This window comes from Anser cygnoides, chromosome 25, assembly GCF_040182565.1.
Source record: "Anser cygnoides isolate HZ-2024a breed goose chromosome 25, Taihu_goose_T2T_genome, whole genome shotgun sequence".
Lineage (NCBI taxonomy): Eukaryota > Metazoa > Chordata > Aves > Anseriformes > Anatidae > Anser > Anser cygnoides.
This window is the reverse complement of record NC_089897.1, coordinates 2,587,217-2,614,835: the sequence shown is the minus strand read 5'-3', so window position 1 is coordinate 2,614,835 and position 27,619 is coordinate 2,587,217. Positions and strand designations below refer to the sequence as shown.

The window sequence follows — 27,619 nt, the reverse complement described above, 5'->3', positions numbered from 1 at the left end:
GAATGAGAGTACAGAATCGCCGACTTTCAACACGCAATCACTCTGCTACAAGTAACTGGGCAGGCAGAAAAAGGTGTATTGTGTTTCTTCCTGTTAAAGCTAGTACTTGTGCTGCATCTTCTTTGCTGTGATTTAAGCATCAATGTCACCAACTCTTGTCCGTCTCACTAGAAACACAGAAAAGAGCTTTCCTCTGCTTTCTGCAGCAACTGTTCATGCATTTCAAAATACGTGCTTCACCTCGCATCTCTCCCTCACTAGGCATCTCCAGCTCTTTCAGCTTTTTGCTGGGGTCACGTTCGCTGACTGCTCTTACTGCTTTGCTAGGGATGCTCCTGATGGTCCACATATCCGACCACACATCTGTGCAAATAAAGGTGTGGTGCATCCGAACTGCCTCAGACAACACAACTATCACTCAAATATATGGTTAGCAACTCCTTGCTCACAACAACATAAGCCAAAGTTATGGTTAGGAATGGCTGCTTTCAGAGGAACTAAGTCAGTGTAAAGAAAATAAGAAGTTAAGCTTTTGTTTTGCAGCGCAACACATTCATCTTAATCTTCTTTTATGAGTCAACTGTCCCCAAATGCTTGTGACATAAGTATGTGTTGGTTATTCTCATTTTGGTGTTGGGAAAAAAGCTCAAGAACTTCCCAGTGTCATCCACGCTGGTCTACCCTTTGAGCCTTGCCCATCAGCTCCCACCTGGCTCATCACCCGTTCCAAGGCAAAGCTCCAGGCGCTCCCTCGCATGGAGCACAACCCTCTCTCCTCACCTTCCCAGCCCACCGTTCTGGTCGCACGAGCTACCTCACCACGTCCAACGAGGTCTGCAACTGCATGGCCTTCTAATTCCTCCTATTTCCAAAGCCACGTTTGTGTAAAGGCAGCCGAGATGGGCTGCTTTCACAAGGACAGAGCCAGAACTTTCCCAGTTGTGTTGTCCACCAGATGCTTCCTCACGGTCTCCCATGCCTTCACTTTTCATCTGATTATGACAACCCTTCCTTGAGGTAGCTTTGCGTAAATATTCCAGATAACAACGTTGAGAAGTGCACTCAGGATTATGATGATAAAAGAGGCACAAAACCTTACAGCTAGGCCTGGGTAAGGTATGTTTAATGACAAAGGTACACCAGTACACCCACTGGTAAAGCCCTCCTGGTATAACAACAGCTGCTACCTGAAACCGGCACTCTAAAAATACAACTTAAGTCTGGCAGGCTAGATAATTTATGCAAACCACAGTTTTTATTTGTAGTAACTGTGATTTCAGTACGGGTTTCTTAAGGGAGTTTCAGTAAGGGAGTTGCTGGTGGAACTTGGTTCACACCTGAATCCAGGCGGCTATCGTCCCTCTTGCTCAGAGCACACACCAGACTGCTAAAACCGCAGGTGCGTTGCCAGTCTGAATGTATTTGTCACCCCTAGGTCCCATACTTATCTCTCAATCAGCGTGATCTCCTTACTTTATTAGCAGTGCCTGACAGAAAGAATTTCAGATTCAATCCTGACAGCTCTCAAGATCCGGGCTGGCACCACTCCCCACGACACACTGCCCTGCTTCATCCGTCGAAGTGTTTTCCCTATTTAAGGTTAATGGGATTTGCAATCTGAGGTTCCTTTCAAGCTGGAATCTTTGCTTTCAAGAGCAGATCTCATCAGTCACCCTTTCTTCCCTTCCAGTATACCTCTCCATGCTGCTGCCATGATTTAAACCATCATTTTCAAAATGCAAGTATTTCAGAACTTTTTTTTTGGGGCATTTCTTGCACTCAGAACTCATTTCAATACCCAGTCTAGACAGCGCAAATTGAGAGCTTGTCCTGTGGCACTCCTCGGGGTTCTGATTTGACTTACAAAGCGGTGCATTAGTTCTGCTTCTCTCTGTGCTAGAGCCTAGCAATCATTCAAATAGTTGAGATTAGAGCCCTGAGCATCAACTCTGGTGCTGATTCCACATACTTTAAAATGAACTTAATTAAACCTGTGCAAACCTCTACATAAACTCATTGGTTTCAATTTTAACCTCACCAGGAATACATTCAGCTTTACTTAAAGTCCTTAACGAATCAAGTTGAATCAATGTAAAAGTAGAATTAAATCAAATGAATACTTTTCACTCAGGGGTCTATAACAGTTTTCTATAAGCAATTTAGAACTCATGTGCAGAATTGAAGCTTAAGTGGTTCTTAGATTACAGCTTAAGGTGAAAAGTCTCCAGATAAATTCAAGGAGAAAAAAAAAAAAAAGGAGTGGAGGAGAGAAAGTATATATAAGACCGAAATTTATTTCTCTCTCCTAGAATAGAATTTAATTTGCCCTTTTTTTTTTTTCCCACTTCTGCATGTTTCTTTATTTACCTCTGAGTCTGCTGTGGGTGGCTGCTTAACTGTTGTTATGCCGAAATCTAAACCAAATACATCCCGAGACTTTTTTAAACCACGTTCTTCTGAGGGCAAGGAAGGAGCTTCTTCTGGGGCAGATACTCTCTCAGCCACTTCTGCATGGGAAACCTGGTTATGAGATTAAAAACGGTAACGTGTAAAAGTACAGATGGGAGGCATGAGAGACTGGACACCGAGCAGGAGTCCCCCTGCAGGTGAAGCTCCAAAAGATCACGCCCATATATCCAGAACATTCAGAATCGGCCCAGAGAAGCATCAGAGTCTTGTTTGCAGCCTACCACTGTGACTGAACAATTCAACAGATTAGCCATGTAGTTTGCTTACGCTTTTTGCAACAACAGATGTACACAGCAATTAAAACCTTAAGCATTAATTCCTTTTTGTCTGCCCTCTTCCTCCACTGGCTCTCCGTGAGAAGCTAAGGATTTTGTTTATTGCAAGCAGGAAGAATTCAGATCATGAACAAAGATGGCAGAGAGGCAGTATCTCAGATATTCCCATAGTCGGAGACAGATTTCCCAAATTTGGCTTGATCAAAAAACGGCGCAGACGAAGCACCACAAAGAGACAACCTGGACCTCAAGTCAAAGCTAGCTAACGTGTTTGGAAGAGGACAAAGTAAAACTTTCTACAGCTAGTAACAGCCAAGCTTGCCTGTTACGCCACGCGTTGGCTGCTCCTTGCGGCCAAGCGCTCAGCCGGCCCTACTCGTGGTCCAAACGCAGCTCCTCGGTACTTCTGTCAAGAAATCTGGGTCAGTTACAAAAGTTTCTATGAAGCTCTTCCAAACTTTGTCGTGGTAAGATCCCTTCTCTTGGCCGTGAAGAGTACATTAGCTATATATACTGTTATTGCAGCCTGGGAGTATCTGTGCTGCTTCCAGTGTTTATCTTGCATCGCCTATTCATTTCTGAAAGCATTTCTAACGTTTTCCATCCTTTTTCAGAGCGAAATTTCAACACTATGGGCAATACTAGGAAATAGCTAAAATCAAATCCACTGGAGCCACATTTCAAGGCTCTTCTTCCTCATACTCTCAGCTTCTCAAACGCCATCCTGTATTTATAGGACGCATTTCTAATTGTGTAACTTCTGTCCTCGCCCCCATATGCGAAAGAGCACATATTAAACAAGCTGATCGTTGCGCTGAACTCCAAAGCCCAGACCTCTTTCGCAGCCTAGGGTCATCGATGAGTATCCAGTACCACTAACAACTCTAAGCCAAAATGAAATAAAAAGACCTAAAGCCATCAACAAGCAAATCTGGTGAACCAACATAAAGATAAAAAAATAAATATATTAAAATCTTTTTTTTCCTCTGAAACTGGAAGAAAACCATAAGCTCCAAGTCCAAATAGGAAGTCATTACTAGTAGCTGATTACACTCAAGAGATGCTTCTGCACTATCATACTAGGCAGCAGCATAAAATGCTCAAACAGATGGGCAGACAGAGCTTTGGATGTTTATTAAGTTCAAGGGGATTTAGGGACTAAAAATATTTTCACATGCTGAGTGCAGAAAATCTATAAACTTTCCAGGCAAAACTGGAACAGAACCATTTCATAGTGAATTTCAATAGGTCAGAGCTCTGCAAATGTGCAAGGAAGTAGAATGGAACTGCTGAATTGCTTTGTTGTGCCCTTCCTTAGAAAGTCATTCCTTTCTAAGGAACAGAAGTTATTCCTTTCTAAGAATAAGGCAATGGACTCATCTGTTCTAGACAACGATGGCTTACGGCACTAGACAGTAAACAAAGTGCTGTTTACAATCCACGAAGTACCTATTGCTTTTAAAACTCTTGCAAGAAGTTAACCTAGGAACACAGCTTGGGTAAAGGCTGCTTTCACCTTTAAGCAGGATCAGGCAGCTAACCACAGGCCGGTCAACCCCAGCTTCAGTCCCGAGAAGGTGATGGGGCAAACCCTCCTGGAAGCTACTTCCACCACATGAAGGAGATGACTGGGAACGGTCAGCAAGGATTTACCAAATAACTCTTTCCTAATTACTCTGATTGTCTTCTGCAAAATGCTGACTGGCTTGACAGGTTAGAGGAGGGCACCACATTCTCAGCACATCTGTAGCCGACATCAAATTGTCTGCAGTGGTTGAAATGCTCGAGGCTGCTTTTCAGGAGGACTTATCTAGGGTGGAAAAACGGGCTGATGGTTGTCTCATGAAGTTCAACTAAGGCAAATGCAAAGTCCCGTCCCTGGGACAGAATAATTCATTGCAATGATACAGCCTGGGGACTGTCTGGCTGGAAAGCAACTTTGCAGGAAAAACCTGGCAGTCCTGGTAGAGAACAAGCTTAACAGGAGTGAGCAGTGTTCTCCTGCAGGGAGGCCAACAGCATCCTCAGCTGTATCAGCAGACATTTAGCCAGCAGGCTGAGGAAAGTCATCTTCCCTCCTGTGTTCAGCAGTTATGAGATGTCATCTGAAGTACTCTGCCCAATTTTGGGCTCTCCAGTACAAGAAAGGCACTGACCTACTGGAACAAGTCTAGTGCAAGGCTAACGAGATGATGGGGCTGAAGCACATGATGCGTGAAGGCTTGTTCTGTAAAGAGAAGAAAATTTGAAGGAAATACCTTACTGTCTGAAAGTACTGACAGGAGGAGTGCAGAGGAGACACTCCTCTGCGAGGTGCCCAGTGGAAAGACAGCAGGCAACGGACATAAGTTACAGCATGGGAAATTCTGACTTGGTATGAAGGGAAGACACCTATTACCATGATGGAGGACAAACACTGCAACAGGAGCAGGAAGAGGCTGTTCCTACAGCAGGAAGATCGCTGGTCTTAGAAACACACAGAACTCCACTGGGCAAGGTCCCGGGCAACCTGCCCTAAGCGAACCTGCTGGGAACAGGAGGTTAGACTCGAGAACTCCAGAGGTCCCTTCCAACCAACCTGCTTTTGTGATTTTAAGATTCCCTCCCGTTCTTTAACATACTCCAGGTATGAAACTCTAGCTAAGCTCCTGTTATGATGGAAATTTAATTTATGTCTAAGATGGAAATTTAGCTTTTCCTTTCCCCTCTTATTTTCCTGATTGTACCATACAAGAAGATAAGGAATTAAAACTCTATCACGGATACCTAGAAAGGGCCTCATTAAAGGTTATTTCCATTCCTCTGTCCCAACCAGGGTCAACAATACATATTTCATTCCTGAGAGACGTTCATTTAACCAGTTCTTAAAGATTTCCAGCAGCAGCTTTCTAAAAACTTCTCATGAAATCTTCAACACTGCAATTCTGTTAGTAAGTTGAAAATATTTTGTCTGCAACCTAAAAGTTGAAGACCATGATGAAGAAACTGAAACACAGGATAAAGCACTAGATACAAAGTCATAAATATGAGTAAGCTTGGTGTGATATCAGCTCTTCCAGAGATTTTGTAGTTGTGGTTGTGGTAAGTAATAGGGGACGGGACAGTGCACATGATCTGATATTCCACTCAGCTGAAAATGAGATTTTTTCCACTTGATATTCACTAGAGAATACAGCATGGAAACTGAGAGCTTAGTTCTTTAACAATAACATTCAAACACATACCGCTATCACTGCAAAGGTTGGAATACGAGCCAATCTGTAATTTACTTGAAGATTACTCTACTAATACTAAACTCATTTTCTTTTAAAATAATTTCTATACATATGTTGCAAAATTGAAAAAGTAGTCTTAATGTATAAATCATCAGAGAGGATTAGGCACAGTTTAAAGAGCAAGTGTTGCCGAATCCAATGAACATGTCTCAAAGGCCCGCATACTGCAATCCAGCAGCAGATTACAAAGATCAAGTGACCGAACACTTGCTTCTTTTTGGAACCCTGATGTGTATTCAAAGATCAAATTACTGTAATTGTACTTCTGGGATCTCAATTTGACTTCCTGTATAAAACAACCTACAAGACTTCCTTGAAGCAGCACTGAAGCCTTTCTTCTAGGAAAACTTTCTCTTTAGAAAATATCACAGCCTGTTTTAGAAGTAGTGAAGAATGTACCAAAGAACTCTGATAAAATGTTCCAACGAATCATTACTCTCATTCTTCACTGTACCTGTAAACTTTTATTTCCTTCTCTTTTTCTTAGACTGAATATTTCCAGTTTCAACTTGAAGCCACTGGATCTTGCTTTATATTTTACCAATAGATTAAAAAACCTCTAGTTTCCCAAGTAGGCCAGTGAAGAATTAATTTCCTAAACTTTCCCTATAAAGACTATGCTTCACAGCTGTTTTACTATGTTTCCCAGATTTTAATCATTTTCAGATTTCTTCTCTGAACAACCGCCTTGATCTGTAAACACAAGATGGTAAGATATTATACTGGAAGATTTATCTAAGGAACACAAGAGTAATGTATTTATGTTACTAAATGATGCTACGCTATGTCAGCTGGTAGAGCCAAGAATATCATTAGCACTTCCAGCCATTTTACATTACAGGGAGCTTGTCTCAGCTACCCACTATGACTAAAGTTTTTAAGTCATTGTTTCCTAGGATACTGTTACAGGAAACAGTTAAGCATAGACCACATATCCTGTTCTTAGATATGTTTCTTTACAGACATACTGAAATATGTCGTTTGTCTGTGCCTACCTTAACAAGAAATCCAAATCACTGGGTGGCCTCTTATTTTAATCATTAAAACTCCAGACAATTAGAAAATACCAGGGGGAAGCTGTGATTTCCTGTTTTCTTTCAAGGTCATTGACAAAAGTTTTCAATAGTGCGACAACAAGAAGGGGGCTCTAAGGGACCTAAGCAGAATCACATGCAGAGTAACCACTCCTCATCCAAAACCTTAGTTAAAATCTTTCACTTATCCAGCCTTATATCCGTTTAACGTGAGTCATGTTAATACTGCATTGTTCTGGTTTCTTCCTGGTAAGTGAGCTACAGAAATATATGCCTTCTGCCTAGCATCCACATAAGCCTGAATTTTTCTTTCTCTGGGATAATTGTGTAAGAGCACGTCATAAACATCACTCAGAAAGGATATGAATGCAGACTTGACAAAAAGAAACCAAGGTGCATAACCATCTTAACTATAGTCTAATAACCATTTTTTAAAATAAATCACATCTTTTTCTAGATGTCTCTCTAGTTTACTGAGCACAAACTTGAAAAGGTCACTGGTATGACAATTCTGATTTTTAAAAAAATATTTTCTAAAAATGATGCAGCCCCGAACACTGCATTTTATTTACTATCATACGAAGTATCGGTCTTCTCTTGAGACTGTGAAATGCCAAATTTTATCTCTAATAGCAGAATATGATACCCTGGCAACTACGCTCACCACATCTGAAAGCAATGAGATCTTGTCAGGGGCCTCATTGCAGGAATTCAGACTTTTGTTCACATAATAATGTTTCTTTTGCCTGAAGATACCTCAGCGGGTGTAACTGATCTCTGCACAGGGAGACTGTGGCAGACTCATCCACGGCAGGATGAGTAAGTACTTTTAATCCTTCTTAGCTGCCCACAAACCATATCACAGTAATCCATCTGAAGAACTCCAGAACTGTGCCTCAAAGTAAGCCAGAGAAGGTTACCAACACATTAACCTCCTTTTTTGTTTATTAAAAAGAAAAGTAAATCAAATAATAGAGCTTTGAAAGTCAGAACTGTATGTTGCTCTTGGCTTTGAAACGCCTAATTGTGAAACTAAAATGTTCCACAAGCCAAGCATTAAGAAATTTCTCTTTTAACTTTAGGAAAGGCAGGCTGCTTGCTAGTACCTGCAGTCACTGGGGAGTCAATGGCAATTAGCCTGGTACGAGGGGAGCAACCCATACGCATTTTAACCTCACCTTCCTAACACTTTGTGAGGAAGCAGAATTTTCTTCCTGTTCCTACAACAGGACCTTGTCCTCTACGATGCAGGTGGCTGTTTCCAAACACCATTTTTGATTCTGTGTGACTGCACACGCAAAGGGGGTCAGTGCCGATGTGCTTCCCTGCCAGACCTCAAGCTCCCTGCCGTTGCCTGCAATATGCTCCTCTGCTCTAGGACGAACCGTGGCTGCTGCGTGCGTGTGCATCTGTCTGCTGGGAGGCCACTGTGATAGATGGGGCATCTTCCCTCCTGCTGCCTGCCGATTTTTTGTGCTCTTCCAAGCTTCGCTAGAAAGGGAAGGATATTTTGGGTTCAGTAGAAAAAATCAAGCGCAACAAAGAAATAGGAAAATCTATTTAAATTATTTTTAAATTCTCTGATAGCCCTATATAAAGGAAATCCAGCACCTCAAGAAGCTTGAGCAATGTTATACAGACAAGAAAGGACACAGACCTGATATTCCTCCAGCTGCCTTAGAAAAGAAGAACCACCAACTGTGAAAATCATCTAACAGAGAAAAGATGAAGAATAGCTCTGCATGCTCGGTAAAATACATATGTACATATATTACAGTACCAAGAAAAGGCCTGAGGAAATATGGATTGCAACTGTGCAGCTCAGAAAGCATGTCTTGCCAATCACTATGATTTCCTAACAGCGTAACAGAGGAGTTCCTGGTTTATTTTTGAACTGCTGATCTCTTTTCAATTTAGGACCCTCTCTTCTGTTTTTTAAGTCATTTTCCAATCCTCCATGCCACAGCAAAGCACTGTCAACAATTCTGAGAGACCTGAGCAGAGAACTAAAACAGGTCCACTGCCAGACTCACTTCCAGTCTTTGCTCTACCCGTTTAGAGAAAATGCAGAAAATGCAAGACTGTCTCAGTGCACCTACAGCACCTGATACGTGATAGCTGCCTGTCCTCAAGAACTGCTTCAACGTCCTTCATGGAACTAGCCCTGTTAATAGCAAAATTGTGCTGCCTTCGCAAGAGCAAAAGCCTCCAGATTCCCGTCTTATTTTACATGTCACCTTCCACGTTGCCCTTACCAGGGTAGCAGGGACAAATGCCATTTCCACCTGACAGCCAACAGTTCGTTTCTATTACTGGCTTAGGTCTGAAAAGTCCAGATCACTACCAGGATCAGTCTGAAAAGCTTCTCAGGGCTGGCTCTGCATCTTAGTTCAGAGAAGAAAGAAGACAGAAAGGCAGCAGTGTCTGATACTCATGATGAACAAGAGTAAGATCTTTTGCAAAGCACTTTAAAAATCACTACTGAATTAATAGATAAATCAATGCCATTCCCTCTTATTTTGAACTCTGGAGACTTTACCCACACAGTGCTAAAAGTCCAAAAGAAGAAAGAATAATGGAAATGCATCACATCAATCTACAGAAGAGGTGAAATTCAATTTTTCAAATGAAAGTTAACCTGCTTACATACTTGCTCTAGCTGTGGCACTATTAAGCAAAGTTGTAATGCAGCACTTCTAAGACCATGTAACATCTTACAGAAAAAATACATAGAACCACAGAATCATTAAGGTTGGAGAAGACCTCCAAGATCATCTGGTCCAACCATCCCCCTACCACCGCTGTCACCCACTGAACCGTGTCCCCAAGCACCACGTCCAACCTTTCCTTGAGCACCCCCAGGGACGGTGACTCCCGCACCTCCCTGGGCAACCCGTCCCAACGCCTGACCACTCTTTCTGAGCAGAAATGTCTCCTCATTTCCCACCTGAACCTCCCCTGGCACAACTTGAGGCCATTCCCTCTGGTCCTATCCCTGGTTATGTGTGAGAAGAGGCCGACCCCCAGCTCCCCACACCTTCCTTTCAGGTAGTTGCAGAGAGCAGTGAGCTCTGCCCTGAGCCTCCTCTTCTCCAGCCCAAACCCCCCCAGTTCCCTCAGCTGCTCCTCACAGGACTTGTGTCCCAGGCCCTTCACCAGCCTCGGAGCCCTTCTCTGGACACGCTGCAGGGCCTCGATGTCCTTCTTGTAGTGAGGGGCCCAAAGCTGAACCCAGCACTCGAGGTGCGGCCTCACCAGAGCAGAACACAAGGGGACCACCACCTCCCTGGCCCTGCTGGCCGACTATTCCTGACACAAACGAGGATGCCGTTGGCCTTCTTGGCCACCTGGGCACCCTGCCGGATTGTGTTGAGCTGAGCATCGACCAGCACCCCCAGATCATTTTCCTCTGCACAGCTTTCCAGCCACCCTGCCACAAGACTGTAGCGCTGCATGGGGTTGTTGTGGCCAAAGTGCACGACCCGACAATTAGCCACGTTAAATTTCATCCCACTGGCCTCTGCCCATTGACAGATCCCGTCGAGGTCTGCACCTTATCTCTTTCCAAAAAAAACCCTACATGTAAAACTAAGGTTAACCCTAATTAGGACCCTAAAAAACACATACGGCGCCAGTTTCTCCCATCAAAAAGTGCTCCCAACGGAAGCCTTCGGGTACACCTCAACTCCCTTGGGGAGCCTTTACGGTTGGGAGCACTGGCACCGTACATGTTTTTTAGGGTCCTACGTAGGGTTACTGCAGGGCCTTCCCACCCTCCCGCAGATCGACACTTCTCCTAGCTTGGTGTCACCTGCAAACCTACTGAGGGTGCACTGAATTCCCTCATCCAAGTCACCCACGAAGATATTAAAGAGGATGGGCCCCAACACCGTCCCCAGTGCCATCCAATCCATCCACCAAAAAAAAAATCAACTGTTTCAAAGGCCAAGACAGATTATGCTACTGGACACTAACAGAGGTCACCAGCATTTCACATAGAAGCAGAAATTAAGTGTTGGGATAACATTGCACTCATTGTCTTCTATTTAATGGGATCTTTTTCAACGTAATGGGATTCGTTCTGTTCACAAATATGGATGACAAAGGAAATTTCAAGTTCAAAGAGTGTCCTGGGAGTAGTATGGTATGAGAGATTTACTGCCACCGTCAAAAGTCTTTACCAAAAGCCTATATAAACTTCAGGAAAATAATTCCAAGAAATGATGTACTTATCATTCCGGAATACATAAAATTATTTAGAACTTATTTAAAATGTCAAAAGTCTCTCAGATCTTGCAGTTAATCAGTCTTTTTAGAAAATTTACAATCACGTTTCAACAGTGCTTCATTGTCACTTCCTATTTCTGTGAAATTAGTCTCTGGACACCGTAGCTGCAGAAGAACCTTCAAAAGGTAACACACAAAACCAGCACAGACACCTGCCTGGGATTAGAGACAGCCCATGAATAGAGTTTTGAAATATGGAGTGCCATATTCATTTTAGTAGGGCCTAAATCAGGTAATAGTGCTGTTTTACAACACTGCCAGCAGTTCTGCTCCTGAAAGTGATAAGCATGGTACTGTGAGGAACCGATATTTGAGGAAGCCTTGTATGACAAATAATAAAGGTGGTAGGTACAGAATGTTATCTACCTTCCCAAAGGTGGTCACATCTTTTAAAAATGGGGATGCCTTTTTATTGATTTCACGTTAAAATAAATGAGCTTCATAAAGCATAAGATAGGCTACCTTGAAATACTTTATTGTCAAATAATTTTTCAAAATCAGGCCCACATCCATTGTTAATTTACAAGCGGTGTGTAAATGGGATTTTCCTATTCATGAAATGCTGAATTATGTATCTTTGTAAACAACTAAAATACAGTGCAGCAGTCAAAGATGTAAGTACCTCTGTCATACCAATTCTGGCAAAATTAGTAAATCTGCATTTGATCCTAATCCATGTAATATTCATCCCTTTACGGTATAACCTTAATCTCCACAGTTCTCTAGAGAGCACACAAGCATCTAGGCATTTCTTCACCACCCATCAGCTAACACAAATACCCTAAACCTACTGCTAAATCAGCTGAAATATTTTAAATTGGCTTAAAGCCAATTGGCTTAAAGCAAATTCTATTAAAATGACCAAATACAGTCAACATAGCCATTCCAACTCCAGGAAATACGTGTATTAGTAGAGGCTTCAAAAAAACTATTTTTCTTTTGCATGCTGGGAAAGAGATGATTAGAGGCCACCCCATTTGCTAATATCACGCACTCAGCACTTCAGCTCTGCAGTGCCAGGTTATCTCAGAGACGAGCATTTATCAGTGTGCTATGAAAAAAGAGCGACATTTTATCGCATAATCACTACCCGTCCACAGGGTGAGATTACTCTTAATCTTTGTCAGACTGACTCACAACTTGAATTACAAGTCTTTTACGGTATTTCTTTAAACAGCAGTAAGCGAAGTTTTTAACATGACTGCAGACTAATAGTAAATCTGACTAACTTTCACAGGCTGCTATCCATAATCCTTCAGCTGCTTAACCATTAGTGGGAAGGAACTACTATTATTTAACTAAAAGCCTCTGTCCTTGTCAAAAACATGTCCGTAACCTGTCAGCAAAACCAAAAGCCGAACGTTTTACCTCACTGTCCGGGCTGGGTTGGACAACCTCCCAGGTCTGAGAGTCCACGTCATAGCAGTGAAGCTCGTTGGGCAGCGTGTTGTCTGCAGCACCACCAAACACGTAGAGATGCCGGTCAAACGCCACCATTGTGTGGCCGTACCGCCGCTGCGGAGGAGGAGGGGAGCCCCGCAGCAAGTGCTCAGTAGGAATTCGTGTCCAGCTGAAACACCAAACATGAAACAGAGTGCATCTTTCACATTTCTCTTCAAAGTCAGCTTCTCGCTCTCACTCAGATTATACAAATTAAGAAGAGAAGCCCATTAGAGTTGTTACTGAACCCACACAATCACAGGCAACTGCAACCCCCTTAAACTTCTCAGAGACCTGCATCAGCTCCATGTTGCTAAACAGCTGAGAATGTCATAAAGGCAACGCGTCTCCTTAACCTAGACATGTTTATGTAAACCCCAGCAGCTCAAAGACCACAACTTGGGAAGAATTAGTGATCTACTGTCACACATTTTAACAGCTAACCCTTCCAAGTAAACGGCAGCATTCTGATTATGTAGCACGTTTCGGCAAGGCCTTGCTTATTCACGATGATAGCACTATTTCAGCCAAGGATCTGAGGCAGTTGGCTGTTGTTTCACTTGTGGTTCCACATCAGCCAGTTCCACTGGTAACCAGACAGAGCAGGTTCCCAGAACAGACCCTAAGATCTGCATGCCCACCTTACGGCATTTGTCTCTCACCAGAGGGGTCACACTTTCAGAGCAACAGTCAGCACTCCCAGCAAGTCGCACTAAATGTCTCAAACTGAATACTCAAGATGTTAAAAGATACTGTGCTTTCACATTTCCTAATGATTCTAGTGCGAACTGGTATTTTACAGGACCTCTGTCTGTTTTTAATCAAGTATTCATAACAACTTTTAGGAAGAAAATACTTGGCATTTGATTCAGAATAAACTGAGATACATCCTTCTTTCTTAAAGCACATCTACCAAACTTTCTGTTCATTTGCTGAAAAAGCCCTAGCCAAAGCACATGGCAAAATACAAAGCCTCATTAAAACAGACCATATTTTATTTAATCTATCCTTGCTAGTCATAAGATGTAGTATTCTTCCTCAATAGCTTCAAGTACATGCATTCCTCAACTTAAGTAGTCAAGGATTATGTGGATTTTGTGCAGCTTAACTGCAAAAAAACTTACATTTTTTCCTTGAATTCAAACTGGAAGAGATTATTGGTAATCTTTGCTCCACTCTGGCCAGAGAAAACAAACATCTTGTCTTTGCAAACAGCCACAGGAAAATTACAGCATGAAGGAGGGATCTCACCGCTTTGTTCAATCTGAAAGATAATGAAGTACAAAATAAACAAACAAAACATTTTGTAGAGCAAAGCTACACATGTGGAGTACGCTTGTAGGAAGGCGCAGTGCATCCGCACATAAGGGTACATGGTAGCAACGTTTGCAGGCAATCAAGTCCCCATAAATTTGGCAATAGGTAATCAATTAATGCTGTGCTTACAGGTCTGCACAGACTAATTTTACCACGGATAAAAAAAGATGGGAGGCCGTATTTCTAAAGCCTCTGTCACTGCGAGGATGGGGATTCTCTCTGATCTTGACAGGCACTCAGCAAAGATTCCTGTTGATGGCAGTGGTTAAAGCGGGAAACACAGTCTTTTTTTACAGGGGACATAGCAAAGCCGCCCCGGGCAGTCGAGGTCCAGCTCACAGACTCACAAGCAGAAATCATACGTTCATAGATTGTTGGTGTTTTCCAGATACACAAACAAAATCAAACTTGAACTGCTGTTAAGCTATGTGACAAATACATTCTGAAGAGAGAGCAATGCTATCTGGCATAGGAAATTTAAAGTAATTGTATGTGAAAACCAAAATAGAAAAGTTATTTGCGTTATTTCAAATTAAAGCTTCTTACCTCTTCCCAACATGTTAGCTCTCTATCCTGTAGGCCAATTGTCCACATGTCATTTAACCTGTGTTATAACACAAAAAAGTCTGACTGGAAACACTTTATGTTTTGTTATTTTTAGCTCATAGACTTGAAAAGACAAAGATTATATTTTATCAGCATTCCTTCTCCTGAACAGGAAGAATCTCCTGCTAGCAGAAAAAAAATAATACAAACCTAAATTTCTAACTCTATATTTTATACCACCACCAGAGCCTGCTTTAGCATCTTTCTGGTTACATATACACAACAGTTAACACAACAACTCTGCTTGGAGCTTAAGGATTAGAATTTAATCTTCGGGATTTTTACAGAAATACCCCTTATTATCGTGCTTTCTTTCACTCATTCCTGCTAACTCCTGATACTGACCACAGTAACTATTTACGTGGCTGAATCCTACTCCAAACACATAAAAGAGGATGAAGTGAGTAACGTGACACATCAGAGGCTACTACACATCTGACTATGATTTTTCCAGTACAAGTAATTTGCAGACGACTACAAATGCTTCTTTTGTTCAGAGTTGCCTGGAGGCTCATGTTCCACAAAAAGACATTTTTAGCACGATCTTGGTAAATTAGATAGCTCCTCTCACCCAGTCTCTCCTTCCAGCTACCCAGGGCCCATGGGGAGCTTCCTAAATTGGAACAGAACAATTCCACAGTCATGCATCTTTCTCCAATTCTTCCTCCAGAAACAAAGGAAAGATCCCAGCTGCTTCTTCACATTAATGTCGGTTCTGGTGGAGACTGAGAAGCTTTTTTACAGATTCTCCTCAGAAGAGGCACCCGGCAACTTGAGGCATCTCCTAGTGTGTGCCAATCTATGTGTTCTCACGATGCAGATATCGTGCATCAACATAAAAAACTTCCCAACTTCACCAAGACAAAAAAAAATTTTAAAAAATCACATGTTCAGAACTGACTCTTCCCTGATGGACTGAGAGCACATGTGAAGAGCTGGAATCTGGAACAAAGCACCAGGCTCTCCCTAACTTCTCAGTACCACTCCTTTTCAGTCCTTTCTCATCTAACATCTCATCTGCCTTCAATCTAAATAATCTTGATATTTCAGCGCAATATCCCACCAAGGGTATCACGTATTTTCAAAGAAAAAGCTCACATAGTTTTCTCAGTTGTGTTATATGACTTCATAGAAAACCCAGGCTTTGTTCTGTCAGTTTTCAGCAACATCAGGAGGCCTGTAGCAGGTATCTTCTAAGAAATGCTCATTTGCCAAATTTCAAAGACCATTTAGCATCTTTGCAACCAAGCAAGCTGTCAAACTGTACATCCAGAGCCACTCTGAGTCACCAGCTTTTTAGCTTTTAAACATATACTTATTTCAACACGTACTGGTGAACTGCAAAAATCTAATGCTTCAACAACAGTGAGGTTTAGCAAAGCTCCCATTATTGTTAAAAGCACTCGGTATACGAAAATGTCTCTCCAGATGTGAAAAGCCAGTGACTGGGATTTTACACAAGCGACCAAGGAGGGAGCGATCCCTCCACATACCGTGCATTGCCATCGTATCCCGCAAAGATCCACAGCTTATCACTATACACTGTTGCACCGTGAGCTGACCTCGCAACCGGTAACCTGCAATTGAGGAAAAAAAAAAGTCTTAATTACCTACGGAAGTGCTGTAAGAAGGATCTGCACGATAGGCAAAATGCACAGGTAACAAGAATAAAGCCCCCTACGCAAACTGCCTCAGCCAGGAAATTGCTTCTGTCATACATCCTCAAAACACAAAGCAAGCTTCTGATGGGTACATTTTAGAACATTATTCTCTCCTTCCATCACTAAACTACCTCATCACATACAGGGAAAAAAAATAAACCAACAAATTGCTTGTTATGCTCCAAATACTCTGAAGTATTTTATCTAAGGTAGCAAAGCAGTGGGACGATTAATAGCACTATCATTACAGCAAAGCGGAAAACTACAAACGTTATAAAAATCCCATGCAGGTTTTCATGCACTAAGAGGATGGAACACGTAAGTGAAATCATGGACAGGGTTCAAAAGACTACTGGGGACAGCATAGCGCGGGCATTCCTGAAATACAGAGCCCATGATAAAAGCTCAGTCATGTGATTTCTCCTTCCTAATTTGAATTGCTTTTACTAGATCAGCCAACTTCAGCTGTGGGGAAAGAGAAGGACATTTGAATTCATAAAATATAAATAAGAATTACTCTCTGAAATGCCTGAAGTTGCTAGAAGAACCAGAAAGAGAAATTACTAATGTAGTCTACCTTCTAAAATGTAACATATACTCATGAGCAGTGAGCAACAGTAACTCAAGAACAGAGTGTGTGTTCCTCACCCATTTCTGCAAGTTACACTAGAGCCACCAAACAACCTGAAATGTGCATAGCCAACTTGAAGAAATAACGAGTTACCGTATTTAATTTTCCCTTGGAAAATTGTATCTTGGGAACCTCCATCCAACAGATGCAAACACATACCAACTCACTCATCTGCTTCTGAATTTGTTTGTGTGAACACGCATCACCTTAATGCACTTCAAGTAAGTATGCTCCAAGAAAGTCAAATTTTAATAAGAAAGGAATGTGTACATTTAACTACAAATAAGCTTCAATTTGTTTTATGACAAAAACAAATTGAAGCCATATGGAATCAACAAATTTCATGCTATCCATGAAAAAGGGAATTTAAAAGAAATCATTTCCTTTGCTCCCATCCCTTCTGACCCAGAAATGAAACGTGAAGAACGGTTTTGTCAAATTTCCAATCTTGTACACTCTGGAATGTAGGCCTTCAGATCAAAAGATGAAGTTTCCAAGAAACTTTAATTAAGAAAGCATATCAGAAACAGTCTTATAGCCTTAATACTAACATTGTAACTAATTTTATGTGCCATTTTAATGGTTGCTGAGTGATGCTCAGAATCCTGAAGCGTAGGATAATAATGTCGCTTCCTTACCTTCCTTCAGTCTTCCACTCTGTCCATTGTCCAGTTGCAAACTTATATTCAAAGAGATCATTTTTATTCTTCAGATTGGAATTGGAATAAATGTCTCCAGTATAGCCACCTGAGCAACAACAATTCCATTAGACTCAAACCCAATACAGCACATATGCTTAGAGTCAGCATATGAGAAGAAAACTTAAGTTTAGACAACACAGAGAGAAGCTATTTAACTACTGGACTACTGCAGATGGGAGACTTCTCCTTCGCTCTTAGCCCTACAGAAACACCATGGCAATGAGCTTCAAGTTTGCATTGCTTTAGACAAAGAAGCAAAAGTATTTCAAAGCTAAAGTTGAAATCACAGCCAGCCATGGAAAAATACTAGGTTTTCTACTGAATAAGATCCTTTGAGGCTTCCTAAAAATATTTCGTTTTTAAAATACCAACACATTTATCATTCCAAACATGCATAACCGTAATCTGCCACTGTCTTACCAAACACAAACATGCTGCTCCCATAGACCACAGCTGAGTGGTGATACCGTGGTGCTGGCGGGGTCCCCGTGGTAAAAGCCCTGCACAACATTTAGAACAGCAGCAATCAAACACCCCTTGTCATGCTTCAAGCGCTCAAAGTTATTATGCAGACTCAATGGGAAATATAACTGTTAAAAGTTAATCTACTGTTGTTGACTATTTTCACTGGTTTTGGTTTTTTAAATTATATTACCTAGGACTTCATAACAGGCTAAGCACCGCAAGCAGAGACAGCATAATGAACATGAAATCTCTTTGGCGGAGATATCAAGTAAGGCTCAGGTAAGACAACACAGATCGCACAGTCCAGAATGAGGGAGCAAAGCAAAGGCATCCATGAGCCCTTCTCTACACCTCTTGTTGCCCGAGGGGCTGCAGCAGCCCCGTCCCTCTGCCCACGTGCCCTTCTGGCACTCTCAGACTGCACAAACGATGCCAGCGCACGGCTCCAAGCACCGCTGTGTTGCCCAGCATCCCCTGGCAGGAGCTGGCTGCATTTGACAGCCTCCCTGAAGGCTCTGTCACACACCAGACCAAGGGGCTTGCGAAGGCCCAACTGCAACCACACCAGGGCGGGGGTAAGACGCTTCCTCCTGGATGATCTGTGTAGAGCCCCAGCTTTTTACACCCAGACCAGGGGTGCAGAGAAAGAAAGTCATCTCTCCCACCCCTGCGGGCAGCTGTGCAGGGCGACCCACCTGCACCAGGAGCAGTCCTTCACGTCGAAGCGCAGCAGGTCGTTCAGCATCGTCTTCCTGTGGGAAGGAACCAGGGAGGAAGGAACTCAGCAGGCTACGGTTCTGCTTGGGGCAGGACCCAGACCCCCAAACCCCTTCCCCTCAAGCCAGGACCCCCCAAACCCCTTACCCTCAGGCCAGGACCCCCTCAAACCTCTTCTCCTCAGGCCAGGACCCCCTCAAACCTCTTCCCCTCAGACTCATGTCCCCCAAACCCCTTCCCCTCAAGCCAGGACCCCCCAAGCCCCTTCCCCTCAGGCCAGGACTCCCCCAAACCCCTTCCCCGCAGGTCAGGACGCCCCAAGCCCCTTCCCCTCAGACCCAAGCCCCCCAGGTCCCTTCCCCTCAGGTCAGACCCCACCCCCAAGCCCCTTCCCCTCAGGCCAGGACCCCCCAAGCCCCTTCCCCTCAGACCCAAGCCCCTTCCCCTCAGGTCAGACCCCACCCCCAAGCCCCTTCCCCTCAGACCCAGGCCCCCTCCCCTCGGCCCCCCCCACCCGGCCTCACCCGTTGTCCCCGCCGAAGACGTAGATGGCGTCCCGGTAGGCCACCACGGTGTGCTTGCTGCGCCTGCGGGCAGCACACGGCAGCGGTCAGGGGCCGCGGAGACCGGGACCCGGACCCCGACCCCCCCCCCCCCCCCCGCCCGCCGCCCCCCGCCGCTCACCGGGCCCCCACGAACTCGTCGCAGGGCGGGAGGCGGCGCCAGCGGTGCACGGTCTCGAAGGGCCCGAAGTTGAGGGTGAGGTACTCCACGCTGTCCGAGCAGCTGTGGTCGAAGTCCACGCTCGGAGCCACCTTAGAGCGCCCCGCGACACCCGCCGGGGCCCCCGCCGCCGCCATGGCCCGTAGCAACCGGCGGGGCCTCCCCGCCGGACTACAACTCCCGGCGTGCCCCGCGGCTACTACTACTCGCGGCTGGGATGCAGGATCACCGCCGGACTACAGCCCCCAGCATGCCTCGCTCCCTGGGGGGGAGGGGTCGGCTCGGCGGCAGCTTGCGGCGCTGCGGCAGCGAAGGTCGCGCGTTCGAGTCCCAGATCCGGCGGCAGCGCAGGGTGCGGGCAGAGGCCCTGCAAGGGCTGCCTGTGGAGGAGCCCCCGCGGCCCCGGGCAGCGGTCACAAAGGGGGCCGGGCCCTAGGGCATCGGGGTTGGGGCCGGGCCCAGCCGCCCCCAGCAGGAGAGCCCCAGGCCCCAGCTGCCCCCTGGTGGCGGGTCCTGCCCCCGCAGCCTGAGGGGAGCCCGGGGCAGGCCCAGGTGCCCGGTGCCCGCTCCCTGTACAAGCAGAAGCGAGGCACGTTTATACGTTAAAAGCTTTTATTCATTAATACAAAAAAAAAATACCAAGAACAATACTCATGAGTACGCATAAAGTCTCATTCCAGAGTCATACCTGATCTATTAACTATTTAAATTATTTTCTGTGGCTACCAGAGCTTCATGCTACTCTAGCAAAATAAAACCCAGTGTGCAAACCCCAACCGGAGGCTGGCGGCCGTGCTGGGGCAGCCACAGTCCCGTCCTTCATTTTACCCAACGCACCTCATAGCACAGCCTTAGTAACCTTTGGTGACTATGGGTTCCCTTTCTTCTCAACGACAGACAACGAATACGATGGGTGTTGCACACCTCGACACCGGGCCTTAGATGCATTTCCACAGCATCCGGCATCTTTCAGCCCGAGCAACCTCCTCGAGGCACACCGGCTCCGATCGGCTTCAAAGCTGACAGCCTCCAGCAAGCACTTTGTGGGTGAAGATACATCGTGTAGCAGTCAGTTTTGTTGGGAGGAAGGAGAAAGCAGGACAAAGGCGTGCTGGACCACAAAAGGGTTCCTTCAAACCCCCTGCCGAGCACTGTGTGCTCTCACACCCTATTTGGCCTCTCTGTGAAAAGCTCAAGGCAGTACTTCTTGCCAAAAAAAGCATCCTGCACACCACAGCATGCTGTGGAGCTACGCCATCCCTGTGCCCACCATGCACAGATGGGCACGGGACCACCTCCAAGCTTGGTCTCCAGCCCCAGACCTTATCAGAGGTCCAGTACAGTGGCACCGTGCCTGCTCAGGCTGCGGGAAGGGTGCGTGCACGTGTGCCAATGCTACAGGCAGGGGAGTGCACAGCACTAGTCCCCAACAGCCACTGATCCCCAAGTCCTTCCCATCTCACTGGATGCACTCATGGAAAAAGCCATCAGCATCTGCAAATCAAAGAGCAGCTTCTAACCGACACTCAGGAGCTCTAGCAGGAACTGTACAAGACACTTATCGTTTAACTCTTGGGACCTTGCAATCACCAAGAAATCCTTGGATTCCTCAGTTCAAGTGTGAGGAATGGTATCAGTTACACAAGGCTGCTCCCATTTTTCAAACTTACCTAAACCTGCCACCCAACTTAACGTGCCTGAAGGATGACTGAAGCCAGCACCACCAAGGCACACACCCGTCAACATCACACAAAAGCACACAAACCCCACCAGCACCTCTCCCCAAGCCTGACCAGACCTGAACAAGTCCCATTTACTACTAACATCCTAAGACACACCCCGATGCTTTCAAACATTTGGTATTCACTTACCTCAAAGGATGGATAGATGGATAGATGACTGTTATGAGCCCTGCTCTCAATGTATGGGCCAAACTATAGCTTTTTCATTCTATAACTTGAAATGGAGTTTAGATTTTGTCTTCACTTCTGCTCTGCTGACTTACACACGGTTTTGATGCAGCACAGGCTTGTTCTGGTGTGCAGGGGGGAACGTCAACTACTAGGGGGTCCTACCTGTTCCCAGGGCTGGGACCAGTCACTCTGAGGACACTCGCTTGATCCTTCCCAACAGCTATCAGGATATACCACCGCAGCCATCTACGTCCAGTTGGGTTTCCTCAAGAGACTGTTTAGTTTAATGTGTTGGCCCCTTTCAGTGAAAGCTACGAGACACACAAACGTCTCAAACAAAATTCCTAACTGACTTTAAAAATATATATATATTTAAGTAGAAGACAGAGCCACAACATTCCCAGCAAAGGGAAGGCCATAGCACAAAGTTTAATTGTATATCCTTATACACCAGAGGATCCACAGGGAAGAAAGATACTGCAACACAACTGCTTGGAAACTTTTGATCAGAGCTTACACCTTATTAGACACAGGCTAATCCAGACAAAGCCACACACGCACAAAAACCAGCCTCAGGTTCTGCTTCTCATAGAGCTATTCATACAAAAAAACTGTTGAGGACTCAAGGTTGAGCCAGACCTGCAGGTCTACAGCAAACTGTGGCAATTCCCCCTATTTCTGCCTATTCTCAGGCACAACAAGAGGGATCTGAGTGGGAGAAGGGAGCAATGTCTGCTTTACAATTTGGGGTTATTTTGCCACAGATGCTAAACAGGTTGTGCCATCTTTATCTGTTAAGAATTTATTATCCCCTCCTGGTAAAAAACGTGAAAAGCTATATTCTAAGCTAGATCAGTAAGATACATAATTACTCCATCTCTTTGGAGGTTTTCAGATACAACTTCAAAGCATATTATTCCACAAAGGAACAGCAAGTACCTTTCTTAAGAAAGGAAACTCTATAATGGGTCAGCCTTTTTCTTTTAAGCAGAAGAAGATGTATCCATTACAGGACTCCCTTTCTGTTTAAATGACTCCTGTGAAATACCCTAACATCCTCCAGGCGGCACATACAGAAAGTTTCCTAAGGAGAAGTATGTCTAAAAAAAGTGACTTCAGGAAACATGTGCAATTTCCTTTTAAATCTGTTTTATAAGAAGGATACCAATGTACATTTTAATAGTTTTATTTTCATTTTCCCCAAGAGGGAACCAAAGGCAGAGAGGTGTTGTGAGATACATCACGCTGTTCTTATGGGTAAATCAATTTGCAAATGTTATTTTACCACTCTATAAAAATACACACAGGAGTGTGAAGGAAGCAAAGTAGTTCAGAGTGGCTGTCATAGAGCAAATATCTTAAATACAATCAGTTTTCTCGCCCTAAAAATCGTGGCTCCTTGTGTTCCATAAAACCGAAGTCTTTAGTAGCCACATGCCACAGGAACAGAAATTTAAGTGGTAGCTTCCTTTGAGCATGTGCACACAAAAGCGTTAGTAAAGAACTGCTCCCATGGGACTAGACAGTAGATGTGAGCAACAAAGCCCCATCCACAGCAGGAAAGAAGATATGCATCTAGTTTTATTGTCTCAGCTTCCCATCCAAACTCCTGTAAACTGGTTCCATACCATTCAGGCATCTCTGATAAGAGTCTATAGTTCTATAAAAAGAAGTCACACTGTATGATCGAGATATTTACCCTGTATGTGTTATGTGAGCGCGAAGAGGAACAACCTTCCAATTTCTCAAGATACATCCAAGCAATCTGTAAGTGACCCAATTCCTCTCTCTGTCCAGCTGTGCTGTGTGAAACTCAGTTAAGTGCCTCTTCACGGGTAGAGACAGTTTGCTTTTAAAAATATTAAGGACACATTTCTAATCTTTTTTTTTAAGAACTTCCTGGAAAGTTACTGTGGAAAATGAAAGTGCTCCCATGGTGAGACCAACGTGCAAAGCTCTATAGACTTCCATCTTTGCTGCTTTCTTAGTATTCCTTCCCTTAGCAGATTCGTTAAGATGAGGCTCAACACGTCGCAATGAGGCCCATCATCCACCTGTGACAAGCAGGTAGACACTGGAAAATGTTTTATGTTTAATCATAAAACGTGGAATAAGCCAAAAAATATGGTTCAGATATGATCGGTATGGTCTCTTGAGCGGGTTTATATACCAATGGCCTGTAACACTCGCTTTTCGTTCTCATTGAGATGGTCTGAAAACATTGCATAGCAGGGCTGCTGTGCAAACTGACACAGGAAGTCAGTGAGATAGGCCTGAAAGGGAGACAGAAAGACCCAGTTAGCATCACTGCACTTCGGAAATTCTGCTTCTTTCAAGCACCCAAAGATAAACGCGAACACGCACCAAACACGACAAGGGGACTGCAGGGAACAGAGAAGCGATGCAGAAGGGAGCGAGGTGGCAGAGGGGAAAGGCCGACAAACAGCTTCCAGGCGGTGGTAAAAAGCAGGAGCAAAGTACGGCACAGGGCCTGTGACTGGATGGGAGCATCTCCAAGGGGAATATGAAACTCTGTAATATCCAATCTACTTTTGATTTCAGCAAATAGCTGTGAAGCTCAAGGGTAGAAAAATCGCACCTCCCTCTATTAAAGAAGTTTTGCTCATTTCCTTTTCCAAGTTATAGGTACAATACGAAAAAATAGCTCCAGGCATTCTTTGGATACTCAGCACTTTCCAAAGTAATCTCAATAAACTGACTACGTTTGGGACAACCATCATTAATTGGTGTTTCCACTGGTGTTTTGCAGTTTTGTTAGAGTACAACATAAAAATAAATAAATTCACAAGGAATGACAGGAATCTGATTTAAAATAATAATAATTCTAGAGCATCACCTGGAGATCTATTTGGTAAAGAGGGTCCTTTAACGCATCTGGATCATCCTCTTCATCATCTTCATAGTAATCCTCATCTGTCAGAGGCAAATCAGCAGGTTTTAACAACAAACAGAGCAAAGTATCTCAGGAAGTGTTCTACTGGACTGCTGTTGAAAACCAAAGGTCCACAAAGAAATAGCTTCGGCACTGCTGCATAAACTATTTTGTATCCAGAATATTTGCTCCTTAAGTTCACATGGTTAGAAAAAAAAAATACACCCCAGAACAAGGGTCGCAGTGGGAGTCAAGGAATGCAGATGTGAGACGAGCATACATAAGATACTAGACAAGCAAGTTTGTTAGTTACGTGCACTATTAATCTTAAGCCTTGATCTTATGCCAGGGTGACACATTTCCAGTTTTGTGCTAATGCAAGAAGTCTCCCTTATTGTATCAGCCTGTAAGGTTCTCCCCTAAGACTATATGCAAACTGGGGAAGAGAGGAAAGGAGATACTATACACGCTCTGTCTGCTTTATGCTGCAATTATTGCTCAAGATCACTCCACAGGCAAGTTCTTCCACTGCTATGACACTGTCATTCCACCTCCATCTCCAGCACCAATCAGCTTCTCCGTCTTTGAGCACCAATATTCTCTTCAGAAAGAAATACCTGCATGAACCTCACAACAATGCAAAGCCTACACAGCATCCAAACTCTCATGTGAAAAATAAAGTCATTTAATCAACGTGTTGTTCGAAGACATGTCCCTCTCCCACAGAAAAAAAAAATCCACCTTTTTCAAAGTCCCAGTGTATTTCCTCCCCCTTGCCTGCTATCAAGGAAAGAAAACTAACTAGAACATCAGCAACTCTATTTTGTCTTTGAGTAACAACCTTGAAGTTGTTACTTACCATACTTGTTTGTGGAAAGAATATCTGATAAGAACTGTCCTGCTAAGCTTTCATCTTCATCCTCATCTTCTTCCTGATCCTCCCACATATCGTTTGAATCATCTGTTTAAAAAAATAAATAAATAAATCTAGAAATAAACAAAATCCAAGGTGCCCAATCTGTAAATCGCTATACAGGGACTGTATAGGTTTTAGGCAAACATCCCTGCTTTAGTAGGTGGGCAAAGGGAAAAGGCTGCAATCACTGTCATCTCTTTGGAATGACTGACTCTAAAATTGGAGCTAAGCAAAAAGCACCAACAAGAATGTATCCCCAAACAGGGAGGAAGAAAAGAAAACTGGATATATCAAGCAAGGATAATTTTAGTGGGATATGGTCAGATCCCGTCTTCCAGATAAAGTGACCCAAAATAATTTCCAGGTGTAAGAATACACAATAGTGACTGATCTTATCTTTTGGATTACTATTTAAACCTTTGTAATTACAGGTATAATATTTACTATTGTCAGCTTCTTATTACTGTAAATGCTTCTGAAGAGATTAAAAAGCAGATTTAAGCCACGCAAAGAGGAAAACCAACCCCGTGTTTTACCTTGACTCCAATCTGCGGTTGTCTGTCTTGATGCATTTGCTTCCATTGCGTTAGAAAGTTCATTTATTATTAATTTTAAGATTTTTACTAACAAAGGAATGTTTGTCCAGCGTTCAGGATCTATAAGAGAAGAAAAGTACACATCCTCACTGCTTTTCATAAAAACCAGTTAAAAAAACCAAGCCTTTTTTGTTGATGTTATTGTGGTGTTTGTTGTTTTTAATTTTACCATACATTTAAAATGCTCACAGACAAGCAAAACTTCCAGTTTGTTTTTCCTTTTTTTTGTTTGTTTTTGAGGAAAACAAGACAGACAAAAGAAACAAAACCCAAACATTCCTTCCCATTCCTTTTGTATACCCTCACAGGCTTCCAGAAGTCTCAACTGCAATATGAAACCCTGCATATTTTGAACGAAGAGAACGCATGGTTAAAATCTTCACAGTTGAATGAGTTTGTGAAGTCTACTCAATGAAATCATAGTTACAGATGACTTCATTAAGCATTCTTCTCTGAAGTTATTGTTGCGGGGCTAGGAGTGCTTTCAAGTAAATGAGCTGTGCTGCACTCCCACGTCCGGCTCTCCCGCTTACCCTTTCTGAGAAGCTGCAGGCTCCCACCTTTTCTCACCAGGGTTTCTGCTGGGTTTAATTATGACATAAGGATAGCTAAACAGTATTTTTGTCCTTAATTACAAAAGTAAAGATCCTATCAAATAAAGGAACGGGGAGCACTAATTTTAACTTGGTTCTCAAACGCTAGCAATTACCGTTCTATCTGATCAGACAATATTTGAGTTTGCTGGTTTGTATTTTTTTTTCAAGCAAAGAGTAATAACATAGCAGGTGTTTTGTAACTGCTGCTTACCTCTAAAATGCCTAGTGCTTTCCCTATTCATTTCCCTAGTTGTCAACTTAGTTATTTTGGAAGGATAACCGCATCACCACGTTTGCCCCGAGCGTACGGCAACTGAAGGCTCGAAGAGCACTGACTGCGAGATGGGCTGCCAGTAATGTGTACGAGCACTACACAGCAAGCTGCAGAACCAAGCTCGCCCTCCCCAGAGAAAACTGCCCAGTGCTCCCCTCTGATTTAATGTATGCATCTTTCTCTAAACAGTAACCTTTGATCGGAGATCTTGGGCACGGCCAATTAAGTAAGACAAGTCTTAAGCAGGAGACTGGTCAAGCTTTCCTTAAAAGTGATCTCTAACTTGCTGACATCATTGCAAGTATTTGTTAGTTTGTCTCATGAAAAAAATCACTTTTTTTTTTTTAATCTTTACGGTCACTGAACGAATTTTCCTCTGAGAGAAGCTACTACGCATCATGAAATTATCAGTTTATCTCATTAGATGGAACAGGATGATGCAGAACAGCAGCGAATAACTCTCCATCCCATAATCACCTCAGCCACTTAGATTAAGTCAGAAACATCAGGAGTCTTCCAGATCAGTCTCTCAAGTAATAGATACATTAAGCACAGGATGTATGGATTAGTTCTAAAAACAAATCTCCCACAGCTCTGTGTGATCTCGAAGATCTATTTTAAGGCCATTCGTAGCCTCCGCTAACATTAAAAAACACGTTAAGAACAGCAGAGTAATTACTTACTTTTGGCTGATTTTGATCGTGTCCGTATTCCCTCATCCATATTAAATATTTCTTCTCCCTTTACCCTGATGTCCTGAAGCCGCTTGTCATCTGTATTGATGCCATACTGAAGGAGTTTACACAGTGCTACAGAGCTAGGGGGTAAGG

At 43.6% G+C, this 27,619-nt stretch overlaps 2 protein-coding genes across 3 annotated transcripts in view; both read right to left on the bottom strand.

The window, feature by feature from the left end:
- Positions 1–19,792, bottom strand: part of LZTR1 (leucine zipper like post translational regulator 1) — a 38,256-nt gene extending 18,464 nt beyond the window's left edge. The window contains exons 1-10 of one of the 2 annotated variants that reach the window (XM_066983204.1): positions 19,563–19,792; positions 19,403–19,465; positions 18,857–18,913; positions 18,117–18,196; positions 17,634–17,742; positions 16,197–16,280; positions 14,644–14,701; positions 13,905–14,044; positions 12,709–12,910; positions 2,368–2,520 (exon numbers count right to left, since the gene is read on the bottom strand). In XM_066983204.1, coding sequence (XP_066839305.1) covers positions 2,368–2,520; positions 12,709–12,910; positions 13,905–14,044; positions 14,644–14,701; positions 16,197–16,280; positions 17,634–17,742; positions 18,117–18,196; positions 18,857–18,913; positions 19,403–19,465; positions 19,563–19,738 — 1,122 coding nt within the window. In that variant the 5' untranslated portion in view covers positions 19,739–19,792. The remainder of the gene's footprint in view (positions 1–2,367; positions 2,521–12,708; positions 12,911–13,904; positions 14,045–14,643; positions 14,702–16,196; positions 16,281–17,633; positions 17,743–18,116; positions 18,197–18,856; positions 18,914–19,402; positions 19,466–19,562) is intronic. The other variant, XM_066983205.1, reaches the window with a different exon arrangement.
- Positions 19,793–22,646: 2,854 nt separating this feature from the next.
- The window catches only part of IPO9 (importin 9), a 33,443-nt gene continuing 28,470 nt past the window's right edge, over positions 22,647–27,619 (bottom strand). The window contains exons 20-24 of the mRNA XM_066983203.1: positions 27,473–27,606; positions 25,860–25,979; positions 25,267–25,368; positions 24,372–24,448; positions 22,647–23,787 (exon numbers count right to left, since the gene is read on the bottom strand). Of these exons, the coding sequence (XP_066839304.1) occupies positions 23,677–23,787; positions 24,372–24,448; positions 25,267–25,368; positions 25,860–25,979; positions 27,473–27,606 (544 nt within the window). The 3' untranslated portion in view covers positions 22,647–23,676. The remainder of the gene's footprint in view (positions 23,788–24,371; positions 24,449–25,266; positions 25,369–25,859; positions 25,980–27,472; positions 27,607–27,619) is intronic.